Genomic DNA, 22,133 nt, shown 5'->3' with positions numbered 1-22,133 from the left:
CCTTTTTTCCCCCCTCCCTTATGTAATATCCCAAGATTAAACATGTTGTCCACCTGCGGGGTGAAAAACGCGTCGAGATGCGTCCTGGTGACACAGATCACACATCTCAGCGTTTGCACAACTAAATGCTGAGGGAGCAGTTTTCTCACCTTGGTAGAAATAAAATAGAAAAACTCAAGACGTGCTAGGTTACGAGGTCAGAGTCTGTGTGCTTTGTTCTGACAGCACTCTGGGCTCAACGTAGGTTGTGAAAAAAAAGGTGCTGTTAAGTGATGTGATTGCAGAAATGGAGGCTGAGAACGAAGAATATTAAAGAAGCAAGACAGATGTGGCGTTCATGTTTTTCTCTCTTCACAACTAATATTTGTCATCATTTTCTGCCAGTATTTTAAAAACATATTTATTTTACCCTAAAATGTACTACATAACCATTGAAGTCTGATTTCATTCTCATCTCCAGCTTCAGTCCAGTTTTCTGTTGAGATTTAGAATCTTTAGACTATATAGTCCAGCTCTATATACACTGCTGATGATGTAAGATTGCAACTACAATAATCTATCTCCTGTATTGACTGGTGAGTCCCTGAAGGTTATAGCCATCGTCACATTAGAGCTATCTGAAATATGCTGACAGCTCATCGGACAAGCTATTGATCACGCCGTATAGCTTTCTGCTTTAATCGTATGCAGCTGATAAAGCAGAGATGGAATAATTTTCCGTTATTGCAGGGAATAAAAACATGTCGGTGTTATGGGATTTTCTCAGGGAGTAGGTTTGTAGCAGCGTCTTTCACATGAAGGCGTTTTCATAAACTGTATCTAACAACGTCAAAACTACTGATGATTAAAAATTCAACATAATAGCATGAATTTTGGCAAAAATTCCTAACTTCCTCAAACAGCACTTTTCTTCATTTGAGTTACAGTTTTGGTCCGACAAACACTAATTAAGGTCATATGAGTTTTTTTTTTTTTTTAAAAGATCTTTGTACAAAAAGTTTTATTTCTTCATGATTTACTCTAATCCTTACAAGGTGAAAATCATAGCTAAAAGCTACAATATATGCTTATACCCCTACTAAACTTTGGTTAAATGTACCTTAGCAAGTTGCATTTGAACAACACACATTTTGTTTCTACCAAGCTTCTGGCATATTTCTTGCTGGATATTTGATCAATCTTTTGTTTTAATTGGTGGATCTCCTGGCAGCGACCTGACTTTTAAGCATAATCGACACATTCTCACTAGGGTTTAGGTCACAGTCAATCCAGAGGCTCAATGCTGCCCGCTTTATCCATTCCAAAGCCAGTTTTGACATGTGTATGGTATTGTTGACCTGTTGAAACATCCAGCTGTGTCCAAGTTTCAAAAATCTCATCCAATCTCTCACCCTCCAAAAAGGAGAATAGGTTAAGATGTCCTAAAACACCAAATCAAGCACTGGAAGATGCTTGAACACCTGAATAGATGTCCAGTTATCAACATGGACTTAGAGGGAGTCAAACAAAAAAAAAGGCAAATTTGACACCTCCAAGCACCACAAATTTTGCAACTGCTCACATAGACAAGGCAAAGGCATTCTGGAGAAAGGTTTGAGATTTAGAGGGAACAAATATTGAGCTGTTTGACCATAATAAGAGTTGCTGTTTAAACTTGGTTTTATGATTAGAGGGGACAGAGATTGAAGTATTTGGCCGCAATGAAAATAAATATGTTTGGTAAGATTCATGATGAGGCTTCCAGACCCATGAGCATAACCATCTGTCAAGAATGGTGGAGGCAGCATCATGCTGTGGGGGCTTTTTCTCTGCCAAAGGTATTGGTGCACTGTAATAGGATGGAGTAATGAAGACTGATTTCCAAAATGTTCCAATTTCATTTTAAGTCAAGAGCTAGACAGGTGAAACATGGACACAATTAGTATGAGGGGTCAAAGTAACATAAATTAACTTAAAATTAATTGAAGGTGTGAAATACTGAACATGGTAAAACTGAGTGCCGTAAACAACAACCTGTAATTAATATGGCCTCTGTGAAAATTAGAATTTGTGAATTTGGAGGTCATTAAAATGTTAACATGGTAAATATTAATGAAATAAATATTAAGGTTATCAAATTTAACATTGCCCGTTTTCATTCACTGCCCTGATTTTAGCGCCCCGCGTTTTTACCACCTCAGTTTGCATCATTCATCTTCCAACCAGAAGTCACAACAATTACACTTTGAATGCGATGAATGATAAAAACTGAAGCGGTAAAAACGGGGGCGCTAAAATCAAGGCAGTGAATGAAAACGGGCAACGTTAAATTTGATAACCTTAATATTTATAACATTAATATTTACCATGTTAACATTTTAATGACCTCCAAATTCACCAATTCTAATTTTCACAGAGGCACTCAGTTTTACCATGTTCAATTCTTTTCAAGTTAATTGTTGTTACTTTGGCCCCTCATAAATTATGGGCCCCAACAAGACAATAAGACCACGATACACAATTTTGGAATTGACAACAAGGCCAAAATTGACCTTTGTAATGGCCTCTATCTATAAATAAAATGAGATGTGAAATATGTCAGAAACAGGCAACAGAACACCAGAACATGCACAAGCACAGAATGGAAAAGCAGGTGAAAAAACAAAGGTTGTTGGCATTTAGTTACCTTTTTGTTCCACTTCTATTTTTAGGCATGAAGGGGGAGAAAGAAAGAGAAAAATAAAGAACAGATTAATTACTGTAAGAACTGTTTTTTTTTTCAAAGTCAAATAAAAGAACAAGAGAAGAACTGGGTTAGTGAGGCAAAAAACAATAAATATTTGATCATAAGACTGCAGAGAAGAAGCAAAATGCGACACCACACATACGCCTGCTGAAAAGTAGATATGATAATACAATTTGAAACAACTGTAAAACTGTACATTCCTTATAATATTAGTTTAAGAGTTTAAAAGAAAATAAAGGAAAACGTGACAAAACAGGAGAAGTCTGAAATTCTGACATGATTTTAAAGTAATCCGTTTAGGTTTTCTGTTGAATATGACCAGAGATTCCTGATGAGTAAAAAATAATTTATCACAACACTCCACCCTTGAACAATTGTTGCCACCCCTGGTAAAACTTTGTAAAATCAGTCTCATTGAGACTCTGTGATCGCAAAATGCCACCCCTTTTGCAGTTCTCTAACAGAGAAATAGGAGAGAAACTAAAGTCTTCAAGTTTTTCAAAGTCCCAATTATTTTAAACTATGTAAATATTACTCAAATTCTATATTTGGGTACGTTCAGTTGAGAAGCTGTTTTCTTTTACCAACAAACATAGCTCTGTCTTACATGACATGTTCACTTGTCTTTACCATTTTGCAGAGTGGCTAAGAGAAATGGGCACATCATAATTGTCTGGTAAGTAAAAAAATATTAGATTTATTTTCTAATTTGATATGAAGCACAGTGATTCAAATAATTACAGCTAAGCAGTGTTTTTGTCTCTAAATCTATTATTACTACATAGAGTCAAAAGATTGGTCTAAAAACAAAATGTACCTATTGTAAAATGTTTTTCTTCTCCACACCCGTTTCGATGCACCTTAGCTGCTGAACACTCCATAATAATGATCCAAACACCCAACATTGAACATAAAACTTGTTTTTATACTTGCTTTTATTTATAGTCGAACGTCAAACACCATCATCAGTTTTCGGGGATCATCATTAATTAGATGAACTTATATTTTATTATTATAATAATACATAACTAGCTGTTATCATTTCAAATGCTATCACTGTTTAGTGTAAATGGGACAATATTGGCTATCCTTTAATATAATCCCAGTGGAAACAACTTTCTGTATGTCTGCCAAGTGTTGTTTCCATGTGGAAATTATTGCTCTGCTAAATGAAGCAATGTGAGTCGTAGACTAAATATTTACATGCAGCAGACAATAGAAAGTGAAAGAACATTTCATTTGCTCCAAACTATTGACTGCAAATAGGCTCAATGCAAGCTTTGCAGATTAAGCTTCAACATTTTACTTTGAAAACATGTTTTTGGTACTGACACCTCAAAAGCAAAATACAAAAAACAAACCCTTTGTGGAAATAGAAGTTTTATGCTCATCAGAAGTTTCAAAATGAATTTTGGCCCAAATATGACACCTTCCAAACCTACTGGCCCCTCTGCAGATCAGTAATCTCACACCAGAATATTTGCTGCTCTATTTAGTAAGGTTTTTAGTGAGGTTTGGAGATCTGTTTGACCTCCCTCATCATCCTCTTTTCTATTTGTGGTCCTTATCCAGCCTTGTTTGTCACAGTTCCAGCTGTTATATGCTTTTTACTTTAACCGTGGATATAGACAGGTAGGTGCTTCCTTGTACCCATCTGACTTTGTTGAACATGTTTTTTCCTATTGTAAAGAGTGGCTAAAAGAAATTGTGTCATGTAAATTATATTACCTATGGAACCAGGAAGACATGGATGATTATTAGCAAGATCTGGCAGCCCAGAGATTTTTGAAAAACAATAATTTTTTAGATTAATTTTCACCAGTGAGTAATGTAGTCCAACTAAATGTCGAATTTTTCAAATGTTTTTCTGCAATAAAGGATTTATTGATATAAAGGCTTCTAACACATCTTGGTAGATTTACCTACAACCAAACGTAGAGTCCAGAATCGAACGTGTGCTAACTAAGAGGACAAAAAACATAAAACAGGAGCCACAATGATACCAGGGCAGATGCATCAGTCTGTTGCCTCTATGCATGTTTCCTCACACAATGACCTGCAACATGCTTTAATAAAAAGTCTAATCAAAGGAATCCTGAGTGTTGGACTTCTGTTTCCAGCAAATATAACATCCACTATATCAGATGTAATGATTAGCTTAACCTTCATTCAAGCTGAGTCAATGTCAAAGGAACGCCTCAAGTGGAAAGTTTTATTTTATGAAAAGAAAATTATTTATTTGGTGTGAAAGTATGTTTCTGTAAAGATGATCAAATGCATTTACTTGATGTGGAAAGGTACATGTAGAGGGGCTCCAGGAAATAAGGTTAGGAATTACTGAACTAAAACAAGATAAACTATTGAAAGTGCACAATGTTAGGATTATTTCAGCTTCAAAAGAAAAGCAATTTGAATCACACTGATTGCTGTGGGTCACTACACAGACAGTAGCCTGTTAAAGCATACACAGCCCTAGAACATTTTCACATCTTGTTATGTTACAACCATAAACTTCAGTTCAACAATAAAGCTAGAAGAAGTGCCCTTTTCAGTTTGCCACAAAATGTAGGTGACAAAACATAGAAACATTTCTTTGGTCAGATTAAATCAAAAGTGAACTTTTGGGTCTAGACGCAAAACACTAAAATAACCTAAATGTGCCTTTCCTACCATAAAGCAAGGTGATGGCATCATAATGGCGGGTGGCTTAATGGAGGTAAATTAAGGGCAATACTAAAATAATAACTGTTAGATGCTGCAAAAAAGGGTCTGGAGTAGAGGTTCACTTTCCTGCAGTACAAAATACAGCCAGAGCTATAGTAGAAGGGGTAACATAAAAGCATACTAATGTGTTTCAATTGCCCAGTCAACGTTCAAACTTAAATTCAGTTTTTTGAAAAGAACATTTTGAAATGGACAGTTGTTGTAGCTTTAGAACCACCAGGTGGTTCTTCAATATATCAACACTGGGCTGAATAGAGTTATTTGTACAATGTTTTGTAAACCATGTATTGCTTTCATATGTATGGTATTGATACTTTTGGAAGGCACTGTGGATAAAGCCAGTAAAATCTTTGTATGTTTAATAGATGCAACTCCAGAAATTGGAACAAATTTGTGACAGATTGCTGCTAACAAAGAGCCTGATCTCTGTATGTCACTTAGACAAGCCCCTTAGGTCCTTCATAGCGCTTTGTCTATCTCTCCCATTTAAAGGTTGAGGTTTGCATCCAGCCAGCATTCCACCTCCAGTCCTTTTCCCTCCAGTTATCCTGCATCTAATAAGATAGGATTAACCTCTGTTACCAGAGCTTACAGGAGTGCTCTCCTCCAGACAGTGCAACAGGGTGAGATATGGAGGTCAGCAGCTAGGTGAAGGGAGGCTGAAGTTTAAAAGATGGGAACGTTATTAGATGAGAACTATATTATTGCGAGGCTGCGAGCCAATGAAATGGAGAGAATGAGGCAGACTATGGGGAAAAAAAGAGGGAGAAATAATGGGGACAACATCTCAACAAGTTGTCTGTTAGTCAGATCATAAAGTCCTGCACCGGTACAGTGCGACACCTCATTAACGGCAAACTCGAGCTGTCACTGAAACGGCTAGCACAAGCAACAGTTGCTCAGGGCTACAAACTGATTCACAGAACACCAAACTGCATGTGGACGCCATGCATCAAATCAAAGCAAACAGCCTAAACGTGCCCTGATCGGAGCCTCCTCACCAACCAGGGGCAGCTGCTTCACAGCAAGGACCACAGGGGAGGCCAGCGTTTCACATTGAGCGATCACTAACAGTGGCAAGGGGAGAGCGGGGGTAATGATCTATTAAAAAAAAAAAAAAAGAAGGCCTTAGCGGTGGGGATGTGAGAAGTGAGTATACGATGCAATCACCGGAGGAGATGGTGTGAGAAAAGGAGTAAAGTATGTGGATGAAATCCCCAACTAGGAAGCACAGCACTCCCTGTGCTTTGGTCCAGCCGTGCAAGTTCTTCCAATGACCGAAAGATGTCGAAATGGGTTGCAGTAAGGTCAGCCATCGGTACACCCAGAGTAATTTGTTCATGTCATGTCCGCTCATGTTTTCTCCTCAGACTGAGATATAACTGAGACGTACGCCTCAGGTGTCCACGTTTTGCTCCAGCCGGAGATGCAAGAAGGGCGGCAGAGGGAGGAGAAAAATAAAAAAGCAGAGAGGCAGAATTGATTTATTTGAAAAGCTTTTTTAGCCCACCCCACCACCTCCATTGTGACTCTAATACGATTTTGGTCACGGCTGTCACTGAGTCACCGAAAGGCACTCAGCTTCCTCATCTCTTCTGTCCCCCCGTAACACTCCTCATCTTTTCTGTGCCCCCTTTCGGATGCCAAAGACACTTAAAAAACACTCATATTTTTATAAAAAGGCCACTTCAGAGATATTTCTGCATCAGTAAAAAGGGTGTTGTCCTCGTTTCAACAAAACAGGTCTTTGAGAACTAATTTCATAAAGTTTATGTAGCAGAAGATTCTTTATCTACTCTCGCACTCAAATATTTCATAAAATGTTAAAAAATATTTCATTTCAGTGTTTCAGAAATCTTATGGCATGCAAAGAGCTGTGGTTTAATTCTAGGAACCAAAAATACTTGAAATGATGAAGACACATCTCTGTAATGATAACAGATTGAGATCAAGGTTAATCACTCACTGCTCCATCATTACTCATAATTAAATTTAAAACACTTAATAGTGTTAAGGAAAATTTAGCTGAACAGCATATTGTGAGCACTGAGTGGTCATTATGTAAATTCAGACTGGTCAGGGTTGGATTTCGAGTAGCTGTAGTCTTTACTTGAACTTGCTATTATTGCAGACTGCTCCCTAATGCAAGACAATATATCATCCAGCTTCTGCGGTGGGAAAACCAGATGGGTACTGCTCCAAGCACTGAGAATGTCACTTTTGCTAGAGAGGAAGGATAACCTGCTGTGATTATCAATTCTTTAGAGCCAAAACCAACTAGGTTGAGACTTGATAATGTTTCAGCTCATGATTGGTCAAGGATGAATAACAATATCTTGCTCAAACTGGTGCAAATAGGAACCTGTTTTGTCATCTCAAAAGCTCTAGTTTGCAATCTAGAAGCTGTTTCTGAAACTTCTGAAGCCCCTTCCTAGTTTATGCATGACTTTTCTCACTGTTAGTGCATGCACAAAATCTGTCCACATTCTTTACCAGTTTGTGACCGTACAAACAATATATGCTCACCAGTGACTTTATTAAGTACACTTGTTCAATTGCTTGTTAACACAAATAGCGAATCAGTTCATCACATAGAAGCAACTCCATGCATTTAGGCCTCTAAAAGTAAAGGGGACGGATTTGCTATAGTGAAGATTTGCCTCAGAATGGGGAAGAAGAGGCTTTTACTAAACTTTGAATGTGACATGGTTGTTGATGCCAGATAGGATGAACTGAGTATTGTACTATGTATAGAAACTGATGACCAACTGAGATTTTTACACAAAACCGTCTCTCTGATTTACAGAGGATGGTCCAAAAGAGAAAAATTCCAGTGAGAAGCCCTTTTGTTGACAAACATGTCTTGTTTTTGTCAAAGGAGAAGAACAATCTGCCTAGTTTCATATATGAGAAAGGCAACCGTAGCTTTAATAATCACTCATTGTATCCAAGCAAAATTCCATCTCTGAATGCACAACGCATCTCCCCTTAAAGCAGCAGTAAAGCAAAAGTAAGTAAAGGTTTATTTGTATAACATGTTTTCACAGAGATTGCAAAGTGCCTTTGAGGAGGGGTGGCGATAACCCCTGACACCTAACCCTATACATAATTTAGGGCTCAACTGTAGTTAGGAACCATTACTCTAACTAGAAAGTTGCATTTCAGATTTAGTGTGGTCAGCTTCCTACTAAAGATCCTTAGATGCCAACCTCGTCATGTGAGCGGCAGCTGTATGGATTTTCATTTGAATAATTAATGCTTCCCAATTTCACACTAATGGTTGAGAGGTATCAGAATGGTATCATTAGCCACTAATAGAGATTCATGGCAAAACGGCAGCAATATTTTCTGCAGCACCCTCCCCTCACAGACACCCAGTTCTTTCCTCCATCTCAAAGAATGAGCTGTAGAGTGAAATCCTACCCCCCTGCCTCTTTAACTTCATCCCATCAGCTTTTTAATTAATGACACAGATTACAGGGCTTTGAATAGCATGTGCCTAAGGATGGAGGAGGACACAGCGGGCCGCCATATCTCTTCTTCTGTATTCCCACTCATTTTACCCCCCCCCCCCCCCATCTCCCTCGGTCGGCACTCGCATCTCCCAAACCATCATTACAGGTTCCATTTCTCAACAGTCCTTTTTTCCTTTCAACCACTTGTCTGCTCTCTTTGTGCTACCTTCAGACTGTCAGGTTCTGCCATTTTGGGTTCTGGTTTGTGTTTTTGTTCTGTGGGGTTTTGATAGTTTATTTTTCTTAGTCATTCCTGAATTCTAGTGTTCTTGTGTGTGCTTTATTTCAGGATCATTAGTTGTTTGGGTTTGTCTACCTTTCAGTTAGGTCTTCCTCTATGACTTCAGGTTACCTTGTTAGTTCTTATTTTCCAGGTTCTTATATCTTAGGTTGTTATAGTTTTCTTAGTTTGGTTTCCCTGAGTTTGTTATTTAGTTCCTTCTCCCATGGTTTAGTTTTGTATCAGTTCACATGTTCTTCAGCTTCCCTGCATACCCGGTCCACACCTGTCTAATTCCTGCTGATTGCCTTGCCTCTCATTCCCTTGCTCCACATTCACTTCCCTCAGTTTAAAAGCTCAGTGTTTCCCATTACTGGTCGCTGGTTCCTCCCGTTCACTACCCTCTTATGTTTTCTGCTGACTTTATGTTTCCTTGTGGGGGAACTCATGTAAGCTTTGGAATCTATTCATGTAAAGCTTTAAGAAACCTTTGATTAATGAAGCTTGCTCTCATCATGCTGCTGCCCAGTGCTTGTCTGCATATTGGTCCTCTACAGCCACAGACCGTGACAGTAGGTACCAGACATAACCAGGACCAAGCAGGCAAAGCTGAGGGGCTAAGACAATGGGTGATGCAGCAGTCTTCTTCAGTCTTCTTTCTGTCTCTGTCACTTTACTGGCCCGTCCTGTGGGGAAAGAGCCCTGCTATCTTATAACCTTGACAATGCAGGTTGCGTTCAGTGTGCAAACACGTCCTCATCCTGTGAGATTGTATGTTTGCGTTCATCTTGATTTGAAGGAGGCTTGCAGGAACTGGACGTTAGCTGAGCCTGCGTAAAACCACATAGGGGCTGACCGGCACAGGGTAAGACAACATGTGGGGTCCAAGAGTATCAAAATTAAAAATTTTTTAGACGAACATAGCAGAAGCTGGAGGAATGATAACTTAACTAGAGCACCTAGAAAATGGCTCAACTTTTAAAGACCTTGAAACTAAGAAGGGAGTTATGGAGAAAACGCCTCACATTGCATTGTAAAATTGCTCATACCCCTTGAACTTCTTCCTGTTTTCACATATGGTATTTTACTGGACTTTTATGACAACACAAAGAACTGCAAAACTGTAAATCCAAAGTGAAATGATACATGGCTTTCAATATTTTTTACAAATAATAATCTAAAACGTGTGGCCTGCAATTGCATTCACCAACCCGACTAAAAACTTTGTAAAATCATCTTTCAGTGGTATTACCGCTTTCTTACAGTTGCAAAAAGACACTGATGTTTATTCCCATTCTGCTTAGCGAAACAACACAAGTTCAGTCAGACTTGATAGAGAGCATCTTCAAACTGCTATTTTCAAGTTTTGCAACCAACTCTCAAAGACAGGACTTTGACTAGGCCATTCTACTTTGATTTAAACCAGGAGTGTCCCACGCCAGTGTCCTGGATGTTGTATATGTTCCTCAGGTTTAACACAATGTTAAATTGTGTTAAATGTTTAATTACAAGGCCTCTCCAGAACTTGATGACATGCTGAGGAGGTAATTCTAATATTATTTCACATCTAAAACATGCAGTACACTGGTTGTTAAGGACAGACTTGGCCATCCTTGATTTAAACCTTCCCATTATAGCTCTGGCTGTATGTTTAGGGTTGTTGTCCTCCTGAAAGGTGAACATCCGCCACAACCTGAAGTTCTTTGCAGATTTCAACAGGTTTTTCTTTCAGGATTATCCTGTTATTAGCCCCGTCTATCAGTCTATCAATTTTGACCAAAATCCTTGTCCCTGCTGAAAACAGGCATCACCTCTGCATAATGCTGCCACCACCTTAATTTATGGTGGGAATTGTGTGTTTAGAGTGTTTTCTGTGACACAGTATTTTTCATGTAGATCAGAAAGTTAAATGTTGGTCTCAACTCACCAGAGCATCTTCTTCAACATGTCTGCAGTGTTCCTTATATGGATTGTGACAAACTGAAAATGGGATTTATTGTGGCTTTCTTTCAAAAATCGTTATTGCCGCGCTTTCTAGTTGTCCAGTTGACAGATTCTCCAGCCTGAGCCGTAGATCTCTGCAGCTCCTCTAGTATTACCAAGGGCCTCTTGGCTGCTTCTGTGATTACAACTCTCCTTGCCCAGCCTGTCAGTTTAGGTGGATGGAGATTTTTTAGATGATGGATTTCACACATGATCAAACCTTCGGATATTGTTTTATAACCTAACCTTACTTTGAAACGTATCCACAACTATTTCCCTGACCTGTCTGCTGTGTTCCTTCATGCTGCTGTTTGTTCACTAATGTTCTCTAACAAACATCTGAGTCCCTCACAAAATAGCTGGATTTATACAGATTTAATTACACATAACTTCTCTATTATACCTTCTGTAGGCAACTGGTTGTATTGAATTTTATTGAAGGGCATCAGAATAAAACTGCCTTTTATTTCACACACTTTTCCACAAACATTTTGCTTACAAAAGAAAAAAACTTACATAGCCTCTACCTTATATTTCACCATTTTTGAACAACTTTCTGGACACAAACAGTTTGGAAACAAATTGTTTCACTTTTAGGTCAGCACCATTTGCAAAATTGAGCCACCAGTTTCTTTAACCAGGCTGCCTGATAAACACTTAACAGTCAGAGCGCCCCATTCGATAGCATGCATATATGCACTAATTCAACCTTTTCTTCCTCTTTTGTAAAAAACTTGCATATATACATATTTACAAACTTTTTTTGTCCCATTTTAAATTCTGCTTCTTTATGTTCATCTGTCACATAAAATCCCAACAAAAAACATCTGCAGTTGTAATGTGGAAACGGTCCGATGGTATGAATACCTTTTCATGTCATGTTTCGAGGATGGAAAATATTAAATAAATTAAATAAAAGAAAGACGAGGGAATAATAAAGGAGCTATGATTCACAGGGTGATCATTAAAAAAAAAGCCCAGAGGAGACCAGTCTCTAATTAGTGCTATATCCTCGACACTTGGCGCTTTCAGAGGCAAGATCCTGAACGTGTTTGTCGCCCGTGGAGAAAAACACAAAGAAAAAAGCTTTCCTCACAATGTATTCAATCCTATTATTTATAGACATTTATATAGCTTGTACGCCATTTGTTCAGATTTTAGTCCATGCAAGGAAAAAAAAAGGTGTAATCTATATTTAGATTATTAGCAAATACTGGAGCAGCTGCTAGAAAATCAAGACCTGATAGATTACAGCAGTTTATTTAGCTATTAGTGGGAGAGAATAGTTTCTGTGTGTCCGGGTTCACCCCTTTATCACAGCTATTTATCCACATTGGTAATCACTGCCTAACCATGCAATTGCACCGCCATATAGAGGTATAGAGAAATCATGCTCTATACCATTGCTTCTTGATTTAGAAAGTCACTGATGATTGCGGTGTATCACCCAGACACTGGAAATAAAAGAAGGGAGGGTTTTATCTACCAAAAGTAGTTTCTTCTGTGTTAGGAAGAACAACTGTATTTATTACTGGAAAAAAGTCACAATATCCATGGCGGTAATTGGAGAACGCATCAAACTAAATCAACGACTGGTGATTTTCTAAAGAGAATTGTAGTTTATGATCAGATATCATCATTTAGCTTTGTCATAAAACTAAAAATAATGGCTTGTGTTGATGAATTACTTAAATATCTCCTGCAATTTGTGGAACATTTAGTTGCTGTTTTATGCATTTATAACCATTTTTCTCAAGCCCACTTTCATTCAAATTGGTGATTATGACAGCAACAAAGATTATGATGATTATTGCTCCCCATTGGCAGAAACATCATTCAGCACGATAGTGCAACTGTAACAGAAACATTTACCGTCATGTGAAAAATGTTCAGTTTTGTTTTAAGAAATGTTTATCTATAAATCTTTTTTAGATCATTCTTATACTTATATGTTTTGTTTAAGTGTATCTCTGGGGAGAAAAGTGATTTGACTGCACTACAATTCAGCTTGTTTTACCCAAAAAATACAAAAAATGTGTTTTCCAGTAAGGAAAAAGTTAGGACACCCTACCAACTGATAACAATAGTTAATCCTTTTGGCTGATATAGCTTTAAAAAGAGGCTTCTTGTAGCATCTAGCAGCTGTTGACATCCTCACTTTCATTCCTGAGATGTTCAAGGGGTTTCTTTAATGTACACTCTGTTTAAGATCACTTGAGATCACTTAATTATGGTCATAATCTTTGGGACTTAATTTCTGCTTTAAGTTGCAGTCTTTAGTTATGGTTACTCTCTCTAGATCTTAGATCTATTTTTCTTCTAAACTGGTCCATTAGCTCTGTTTATTTATTTTACATTTCCTGTTGCTCCTTTTTATGAATTTGTGACCTTTTGCTTTTAATTTTGACTTATTCTTATGTTAGTTTGTGGCCTGTTTGTGCTTTGTACTATATTCTGGTTTCTGTGTCTTTGTTTCCCTGGATCTCTCTGTTTTCAGTCAGCCATTTCTCCCAATACCTCAGTTTAACTTCAATTACTTGCCTTTCCTCACAGCTGTATGCTGTCTCTAACCAAACGTCTGTCCCTTGTCCATTAATCACACTCCCCAGTATTTAAGTCTCTTAGTTTTTGTCATTCTTTGCTGGATTCTACTGTTGCTCTTTCCCTGCATCCCGTGGGGTTTTTTGTTTTGTCAGTAAACCTTCTCTGAGCCATGCATATTGCTTTGTCCTGCTGCAATTTCGGTCCTCAAAAAACAACAATAGCATCTCAATGAGATCAAGATCTGGGATTTGACTAGGCCCAGGACCTTTCCATTTCTTAATTCTCAGTCAGTCAATGGAATATTTTGAATGCTTTTCAAATACATTTTACAGAAGTAGATTTTCTGTACTTTTTATTCTTAATTGAGTGTACTTACATTTTTCAGAATTGTTTAAATTTATATACAATATCTATGTGATCAAATTTGAAAAAAAAAAAATTATTTGCATTGTGGGCCATTTTTTTCACATGGCTGTATCTGGATACACTAGATCTAAAAGGAAATATGTTTAACACAACCACATATTAAAAACCTGAGATGTCACAAGAGCATTGCTGCAAATTCAGGTCACGGCTCCACTGTTAATCTAGTGTGTCAGATGTGTGACAGGAAGTCAAAGTCATGAAAGCATGCTGTGTGGGCTGGGGGTGGTCAACTGTCACTGAGTGATGAGTAGGCATTAGAGGCCCCCTTCACACATGGGAGGAAGCTGAGCTAGTCAGTCAGGTGGGGGGAAGGTGGTGTCTGAACAAGTTGGATAATGCTCACTGGCATTTCAGATGGAAGTAAGGTGAGAGGGGTTTGCTGATGCATCTGTTGTTACAGTGTTGACTCCACCACTAGATCTTATGAACACACTTTGGATAGCTTAAGGGCAAAAGAAAAAACAAAAAAGTGAACTTCCCGACAACCTGCTTAGTAGATTTAGTGATTACATCAAACAGGGGTGATCTGCAAGAAGCTTATAAGTGCCTGGGAGATTATCCAAGGCAGAGAGGGCAGACTGTGAGCTGGGGAAGGTAGAATGCTGCTGCTGATTATGATGAATTACTGATGTTGGATTTAGCAGAAGCAAAATCTGATATCAGTGTTTCAACATACGTCAGACATGATTTATGCAAAAAACCCATTGAAGTGGTGAAGCAAACGAAGCCCACTCTTAAGGCCTCAATGATTTACACATTTTGGTTTGTGTGTTTTCTCCAATAATGGGGGGTTTGTAGCAGTTAACTGCTGTGGCATTTTTAAAGTGCCTTGGAAAAGTATTCATATCCCTTGAACATTTGACATTTCATTAAATTTACACCCAAACACTTCAAGGTATTTTCTGTGATACACTAATAACTCAATGACAGTGTAAATGTTATGTGAAGGCCTCACAGGTCTGTTAGAGAACATTAGTGAACAAACAGCCTCATGAAGACCAAGAAACACAAGGGACAAATCAGGAGTGAGGCTTTAAAATAAGTCAGTTTATAAAAAGAAATCTCAAAATTTGAACATCTCAGAGTGCTATTAAATCCATCATCTAGAGGAGCTGCAAAGATTACAGCTCAGCTAGGAGAATCTAGACACTAGATAAGTAGGACTCATACACCACAAATATAGCATTTATTAAATAGTTGCAAGCAGAAAGCCATAACCATTCACAGTTTCTCACAATTCATGCAGAGGACACAATAACCACGTGGAAGAAAGTGACATGGTCAGACAATAACTTAAACTTTGTTACCTATGTGCAAAACACAGTAAGAAGGAAAGGTAACGCTGCACACCATCCTGAACACACATCCCCACACTGACCCACGGTGGTGGCATCATGCTAATTCTGCCAATTTCAATTAAATTGAGAATTAGGGAAGTACTTGATAAATGTATGTTCACAGAAGCTCTCAATCCACTGGCAGCAGGTTAGTGAAAACAGCCTCCACTGATAATGTTGCTATAGGGCAAATATGGAAAAACTACAATGCAACCATGCTGAAAGACTGTGCCCAATTAAAAACCAGTCCATGTCTCCCAGGTGGCTAATACTTGAGGTGTGACCAGTGCAGGACAAACCCTGTTATCACCCCACAGAAGGCCTATGATTTGATGTATGTGTTAGTCATGTGCAGAGCATCATTTCCTGGTTTGATCTACCAGTGCAGAGTGGTAGCAGGTACTCGGTAAAACAAGCCTAAATAAGCTGAACCATTATTCCAACAGCAGTCCCTGGACTTTCTTCATTGTTTCTAAAATGAATTATAAAACTATTAGTCAAGCTAGAAATAAAAGGAAAACATGACAAATTACACCACAACTTTCTATGAAGCATGAACCTGTGCAGCTTTGTGCATATCCGAGAACTGAGTGCGTGATTATATATCCAGGGTTAGCTTCCAAATTGTGCGGCATAGCCGACAGGGCTTAGCTGGATCCTACTGCGAGAGAGACGATTTTATATTGTCCTTATTAGCTACAAACAGTGGGGGAACTGGTGGCTTATGTATAGCACCAGACTGCCAGCAGGTTTTTCTCCATTCATTAACTCTCTTCCTGTCTTTCCCTTTCTTTTTCCACTTTTTCTGCACTTCGCTGTTGTACACATTGATGTCTTTCTGCAAAGCATATAAAACAAAAGCAGTTATCTAATGGCATATTTAATTATTCCTCATCTCATTTTGTTTTTTTTTCTTAAATTTTGATCACCTGCCTGGACAGAAATCTGGTAATTTGCCATGGAATCCACACACTAAATGTACAACTAATTAGCAGGGGAAGAAGTTTCGGGTTACAGATAGCCACAAGCTCTCAACATCTCAAAAAAAAAAAAAAACAACTACTTGAGCAGTAGAGCATGGCAACACAGGTCCAGATGCCCGATCTTGTGTGACAGGTTGGAGAGTCTGAGGGGCCACCGAGGGAATCTGAGAGCTTCATTAATGCTGAGGAAGAATGTGGGGGCTGTGTAGGAGGAAGACACAGTTGTCCTGACCTCTTATCAACTCGACCTTTGGGAGGAGTTGTTTGAGTGAAAGTTACACTAAGAAAAGGATGGAACAAGTAAGTGAGGAAGGTTTTTAATAAGCCACTAAGAGAATAGGCTGGCATCTCATCGCTGAACCGCTGAAAGTGAAGGTGAGAGGGCGGGGAGAAGACAAAGATGTCAGCCACTGGAGCAGAGTCATGTTTATGAGTCATCATAAAGGTTGAGTTATGCAGGAAGATGGCTGTGCTGATTTGTAAAGTGTATGCAGAAGCATGTACAGTCCCACTCAGAAAATAATATACACTCTGTTTAGGTAGAAATGTCATGAATTTTGTCATTTTTAATGATGTATCTGAAATATTCTTTTTCCAGGGTGACATAATTATATGACATATACCCTCAACAAATAGTGAAATCAAGAATCAGGTGTAAATTTATTTTTAATTTTTTCAAGTCCAGACATACTCAAAATCATACATACATGTCCAAATATACACATATACCCTCAACATGCCTCAACAACTTGCTGCTCCATCACATGCTTTTGCCTCCATCAATAAGGTTCTGGTATAACTCTGAATTTATATTTTCCTACTCTTCTTGGGAGAAATGGTAGAGCTCATAGAAATTGCTTAGAGACCCACCTTTTAAATACAGGAGCCTAACATTAACCTGCTTATAGATTCCAGCACCACTCTGGGAGCAATGTCTTATTGTAACACTTAACAAGATCTAAACTGCCACCATCTAACTGTTGATTTGAAGTAGAGGTTGAATGATTTTCAGGTAGTCCCACGGCATGATACTCCCACCATTCACTTGACAGTTTGTACTGTGTCTTTAGGCTTGAAGGCCTCATCTTAACCCCTCTAACATACTTCATGTGATTGTGGCCAAATAGCTTAACCTCTGCCCCATCTGACCCTAAAACGTTTCTCTAGAAGGCATTTGGCTTGTACATGTGGACAGCTGGCAGCTTCTTTTGAGGTTGAATTTGTTGACGTTAGAGCAATTCCTTCTTCCTTAGCATCGGTTTATGGAGATGTAAAATCTGCTTCACTGGGGACAGTAACGGTGTTTTAGGAGTTTTTAGCTCATGGCAGACTTGGTGAATACTAAGATGATTACCAAGGACATTTGAAGCAATTTCCTTTGATTTTAGGGGGACATATTTGGCCAGTTAATTAAAACTTGGACATTATCAAGCATTCCAACAGGACAATGTTCCCAAACACATTAAAACCCTGACCTTAACCTCACTTAATCCAACTTGTATACTGTATTTAAAACATGTGCCAGGAAACCAACCAGTTTACATGAGCTGTACCAATTCTGAAAATAAGATTAATAAAATATCCAACTAGAATTATGCTGAGTCTTGCTAAGGGCTGTAAAAGCTTGGGGTCAAGTTATCACTTGCCAGTTACCACTAAGCCAAATATTAGTAGGGTTGTATGCATATATATGGGTCTTTATGCATACTTTTGACCATTTGTGGGATTAAAGAAAATCTACAGGATCAGACAATTATTCAGACAGCAATCCAAATGGAAGTATGATGGATTACCCCAGCTTGTGAAACTGCCACACAGACAGCGCCACTCTTAGCGGTAATTGTTATAACTTTTTTCTTCCCTCCATTACAACAAATGGAGCGGATCAAATCACAAATTAATGAAATAAATATTGTATCTACGCTATGTGTACATCGATTTAGCACACTCCCCCCTGTGCCATTGTGAACAGCAGATCTGAATCTGCAATCACGGTGCTTTATGAAGATATCGGTGGAGAGAGGTGAGCGGTACTTTATCCCTAAAATAAAAGACTCCCTAAGCGGAATACAGATATAAAGGCTGTGAAGTGGTCGAAGGGAAGAGACTACAGGTAGGGAGAATAGAGAACAAAAAAGCAAAGGGATAGTAGAGGAAGGTGTGTAGGAACAGGAAGGGTACAGATAAGGGACAGAATTTAAATGAAGTAGAGGAAGACATGTAAGAAACAAAAGTATTAGGTCCGAGACTACCCAGCTTGTCAATAAAAAGGGGTTCCTTCACAGTCTGAACAAGTATGGAAAAAAAAACTGCATATTGAAAAATGTTTAGTTTAACTAACTTTATCGCTTGCTCTATTGCCTAAAAACTGAAGAGCTTTTAATATAAATTAATGCAAATTATGTCCTTTATTTTTGGTTCTCCACATCACAACTTAATATTTTTACCCAACTCAATGATCATTTTGATATCAGAGTCTGTAACAACCCACAGATACAAGCATGTTGGGCTCTATACCTTCTAGGAGTTTTAAAGCCTGACCTGTTGATCTGGCATTGGGTTCAGTTTAGATGCCAAAGAATGTGTTGACACTCCCATTGCTGAGTAGGTACCTGGCACCCAGATGAAGCATCCCCAATGGCCGATGGCTCTCATCCGGAACAGGGCATTTCCTCTGGCTCGTACTCTAGTTAAAGTTTTGGTGTCTTATTCATGAGCGATGGCTATATGGAGCGGGAAATGCACTGGAGAAGAACTTTGCACAGATGTTTTCACATATACTCAATAGTTAACAAATACCTGAGTAAAAACTAAACTCAGGTGACTCATTCCAGACAAAGAAGGATCTGGGTGTTTCATTTGGACAGTCACACATGAATTTTCTTTTCTATCTTACCCTCAAAAACATCTATAGATTGCAAATCCAGTGGTGATTTTAGGTTGCGTTGGTACAGTTTTCAATGTGTTAAAAATGCCTGGAAGACTTTTTCATGCAAACAAAGCTGATTAAATTTTTTTATCCAACAAGAAATTCTGGCCACCATCCATAGTTATACTACTGAAATCCAAATAGAAGGCAATAAAAGTATAGCAATTACATTGCTGGACCTTTATTTTTTGACTTTTGTCTTTTTTAAATTAGTTATGTTATATTTTTTTTTCCAAAGAAATACTGAACTAAGACTGAATGTGCACGCTTTGTGTACAATGGTTCTAGCAGAAATCAATTTACCCGAAAGGGCAACTATTATTATTGTTTCAACAGGGATCTGGGAAAAATTACTCTTTCCATTGACTGGAAGCCTTTTTTTTTTAAATGTAGTCTAATAATGTCCCTAAATATAACTTAAGGAAAGGCTAGAGTAAAAAAAAAGGTTGAATAATTGGCACAAAGTGCTTTGGGACTAAATATTTTTACTATATGTGATCAGACCGAAGTAATTTAGGTATCACAAGGACCAGCCAAAATCCCATTGGAATAGGGCTAAATTACACTTAATATCTGGGATGAAAACTGGCTGTCAATCAAGCCTCTGTGTTAGACTAAGTCTGTTACTAGAGCCACAACGTGAGACCCTGTCCAACAACATCAATTGGCAACAGAACATAGAGAAGTTTGCAACACAGAGATACAGTACTATGTAAAAATCTTGAGTTCTCCTATTCAAGAGTCTTTTTGTGCTTCAAAAAGGAATCTGGACTGGTTAAAATCTTTTGAATAGATATGCTAGGGTATATATATATATATATATATATATATATATATAATGAAAAAGCTAAAAGAACAAAACAGTGAGGACATTGTAATTATTTGAAATCTGAGTAGATGGTACAAAAGTTCACGCTGGTTCCGACAGGATCTGCTACAGGATATGAAGGACAGGATATTATGGAAAGCTGAGTTGGACAAGAGCTGTTGACAGCAGCTCAGATTAAGTTTGTCTCTGTCCACTGAAGATGGCTCAGCTGGGTCAGTGTTTTACACCAAGAAAAAGACACTGGGTGGCTAAAACGACAAAATTTGCAAATAGGAAGGAGTTAGATATAAAACAGGTGTTCGCAGGCTTTAGATCACTGGTAAAAACCAGCTCTTACATCATAAGATGAAAGCTACTGTCAGTCAAACTTCTGAGGGGTCTGTGTAAAGAGCTAAAATATTAGGAAGATGGTTTTGATTTGAATTTGAATTACTACAATTCTCTTCAATCCTGCGACTGCAGTGGACCATACAGCTGAAAGCCCGCAGGCAGATATTTTCAAAAAATCTTTCCATATCAGCCCTGACAGCACATCAGGATCTTGCCAGGCAATGTGACCCAGTTTGACAATCTGCTGAAAAGTCATCCTAAAACAATACCTAGGGTTATATGGCAATTTCCATTCCATTTCCGCTGACCTCATGTAGATTTCCTCTTTATGTCCTCATCCTGTGACCCTATTCTTACCCTTCCTGCCATGCTTAAACATTTCCACTGTAGTTTGTGACCTGAGAAAGTTCTTTATCTGATACAGTTGTTAAACCTTCTTTATGAACCCCTTTGAAAAATGCTTTAGTGTCCAAACATTTGCTTGGTTCCAGTGTTAAACAGAAAAAATATTTTCTATTTATTACAATGTGTGCAGACTTGATATGTTGCAACAGCACACCTAAGGAATTCTCATACTCATACTCGTACTCGCCTCGCCGTCTTCCGCTTCATCCAGAACTGGGTCGCGGGGGCAGCAGACTCAGTAGAGACACCCAGATGTCCCTCTCCCCAGACATTTCCTCCATGTCTTCCAGGGGGAGCCCAAGGTGTTCCCAGGCCAGCCAAAAGACATAGTCCCTCCAGCGTGTCCTGGGCCATCCTCTGGGCCTCCTCCCGATGGGACATGCCTGGAACACCTCCCAAGGGAGGCGTCCAGAAGGCATACGATACAGATGCCCAAGCCACCTCAACTGACTCCTCTCGATGTGGAGGAGCAGCGGCTCTACTCAGAGCTCCTCCCGGATGGCTGATTTCCTCACCCTATTTCTAAGAGAGTGCCCGGCCACCCTGCGGAGGAAGCTCATTTCAGCCGCTTGTATCCGGGATATGGTACTTTCAGTCATGACCCAAAGTTCATGTCCATAGGTGAGGGTAGGAACGTAGACCGACTGGTAAATCAAGAGCCTTGCTTTTCGGCTCAGCTTTCTCATCACCACAATGGACCGGCACAGCATCCATTCTCACCTCACTCGTGAACAAGACCCCGAGATACTTGAACTCATCCACTTGAGGCAGGAACTCCCCTCTAACCTGAAGAGGACAAGCCACGCTTTTCTGGTCGAGAACCATGGCCTCGGACTTGGAGGAGCTGATCCTCATTGCAGCAGCTTCCCACTTCACACTAAGGAATTGTTCAAGTGCTTAAATGAAGTGTTAAAAGTAGAGTTTCTTTTTCTTTCATGCTGTGATTCTGTTAATAATATATACAATATATATAAGGAAAAGCACAGATTTGTAAGCTTCACCTCCCAGTAACATTAAAATTCCTCCGCTCTGAACATTGTATATTTTCTTTATCCACTGTGATACACAATCATCACATTATACCCACCACTGGGTCCGCTCTGCATCACACACTTAAAACATCTTTAAACTTTAGAGAAGTACTGGCAAAGTAAGGATTACGTTGTAAACAAGTCATTATTGT

The 22,133-nt window shown here is 38.8% G+C and overlaps 1 protein-coding gene across 15 annotated transcripts in view; it reads right to left on the bottom strand.

Moving 5' to 3' along the window:
- LOC124880236 (adhesion G protein-coupled receptor L3-like) overlaps window positions 1–22,133 on the bottom strand; it is a 357,339-nt gene that overhangs the window by 144,625 nt on the left and 190,581 nt on the right. For 9 of the 15 annotated variants that reach the window (XM_047385213.1, XM_047385214.1, XM_047385204.1 and 6 more), the window contains exon 6: window positions 2,666–2,680. The exons of the other annotated variants lie outside the window; for them this stretch is intronic. In XM_047385213.1, coding sequence (XP_047241169.1) covers window positions 2,666–2,680 — 15 coding nt within the window. The remainder of the gene's footprint in view (window positions 1–2,665; window positions 2,681–22,133) is intronic. 15 annotated transcript variants of the gene reach the window in all.

This window comes from Girardinichthys multiradiatus, chromosome 14 (genome assembly GCF_021462225.1).
Source record: "Girardinichthys multiradiatus isolate DD_20200921_A chromosome 14, DD_fGirMul_XY1, whole genome shotgun sequence".
Classification (NCBI taxonomy): Eukaryota; Metazoa; Chordata; class Actinopteri; order Cyprinodontiformes; family Goodeidae; genus Girardinichthys; species Girardinichthys multiradiatus.
Note: the sequence above shows the minus strand (reverse complement) of the source record. Positions and strands in the feature narration are given on the sequence as shown.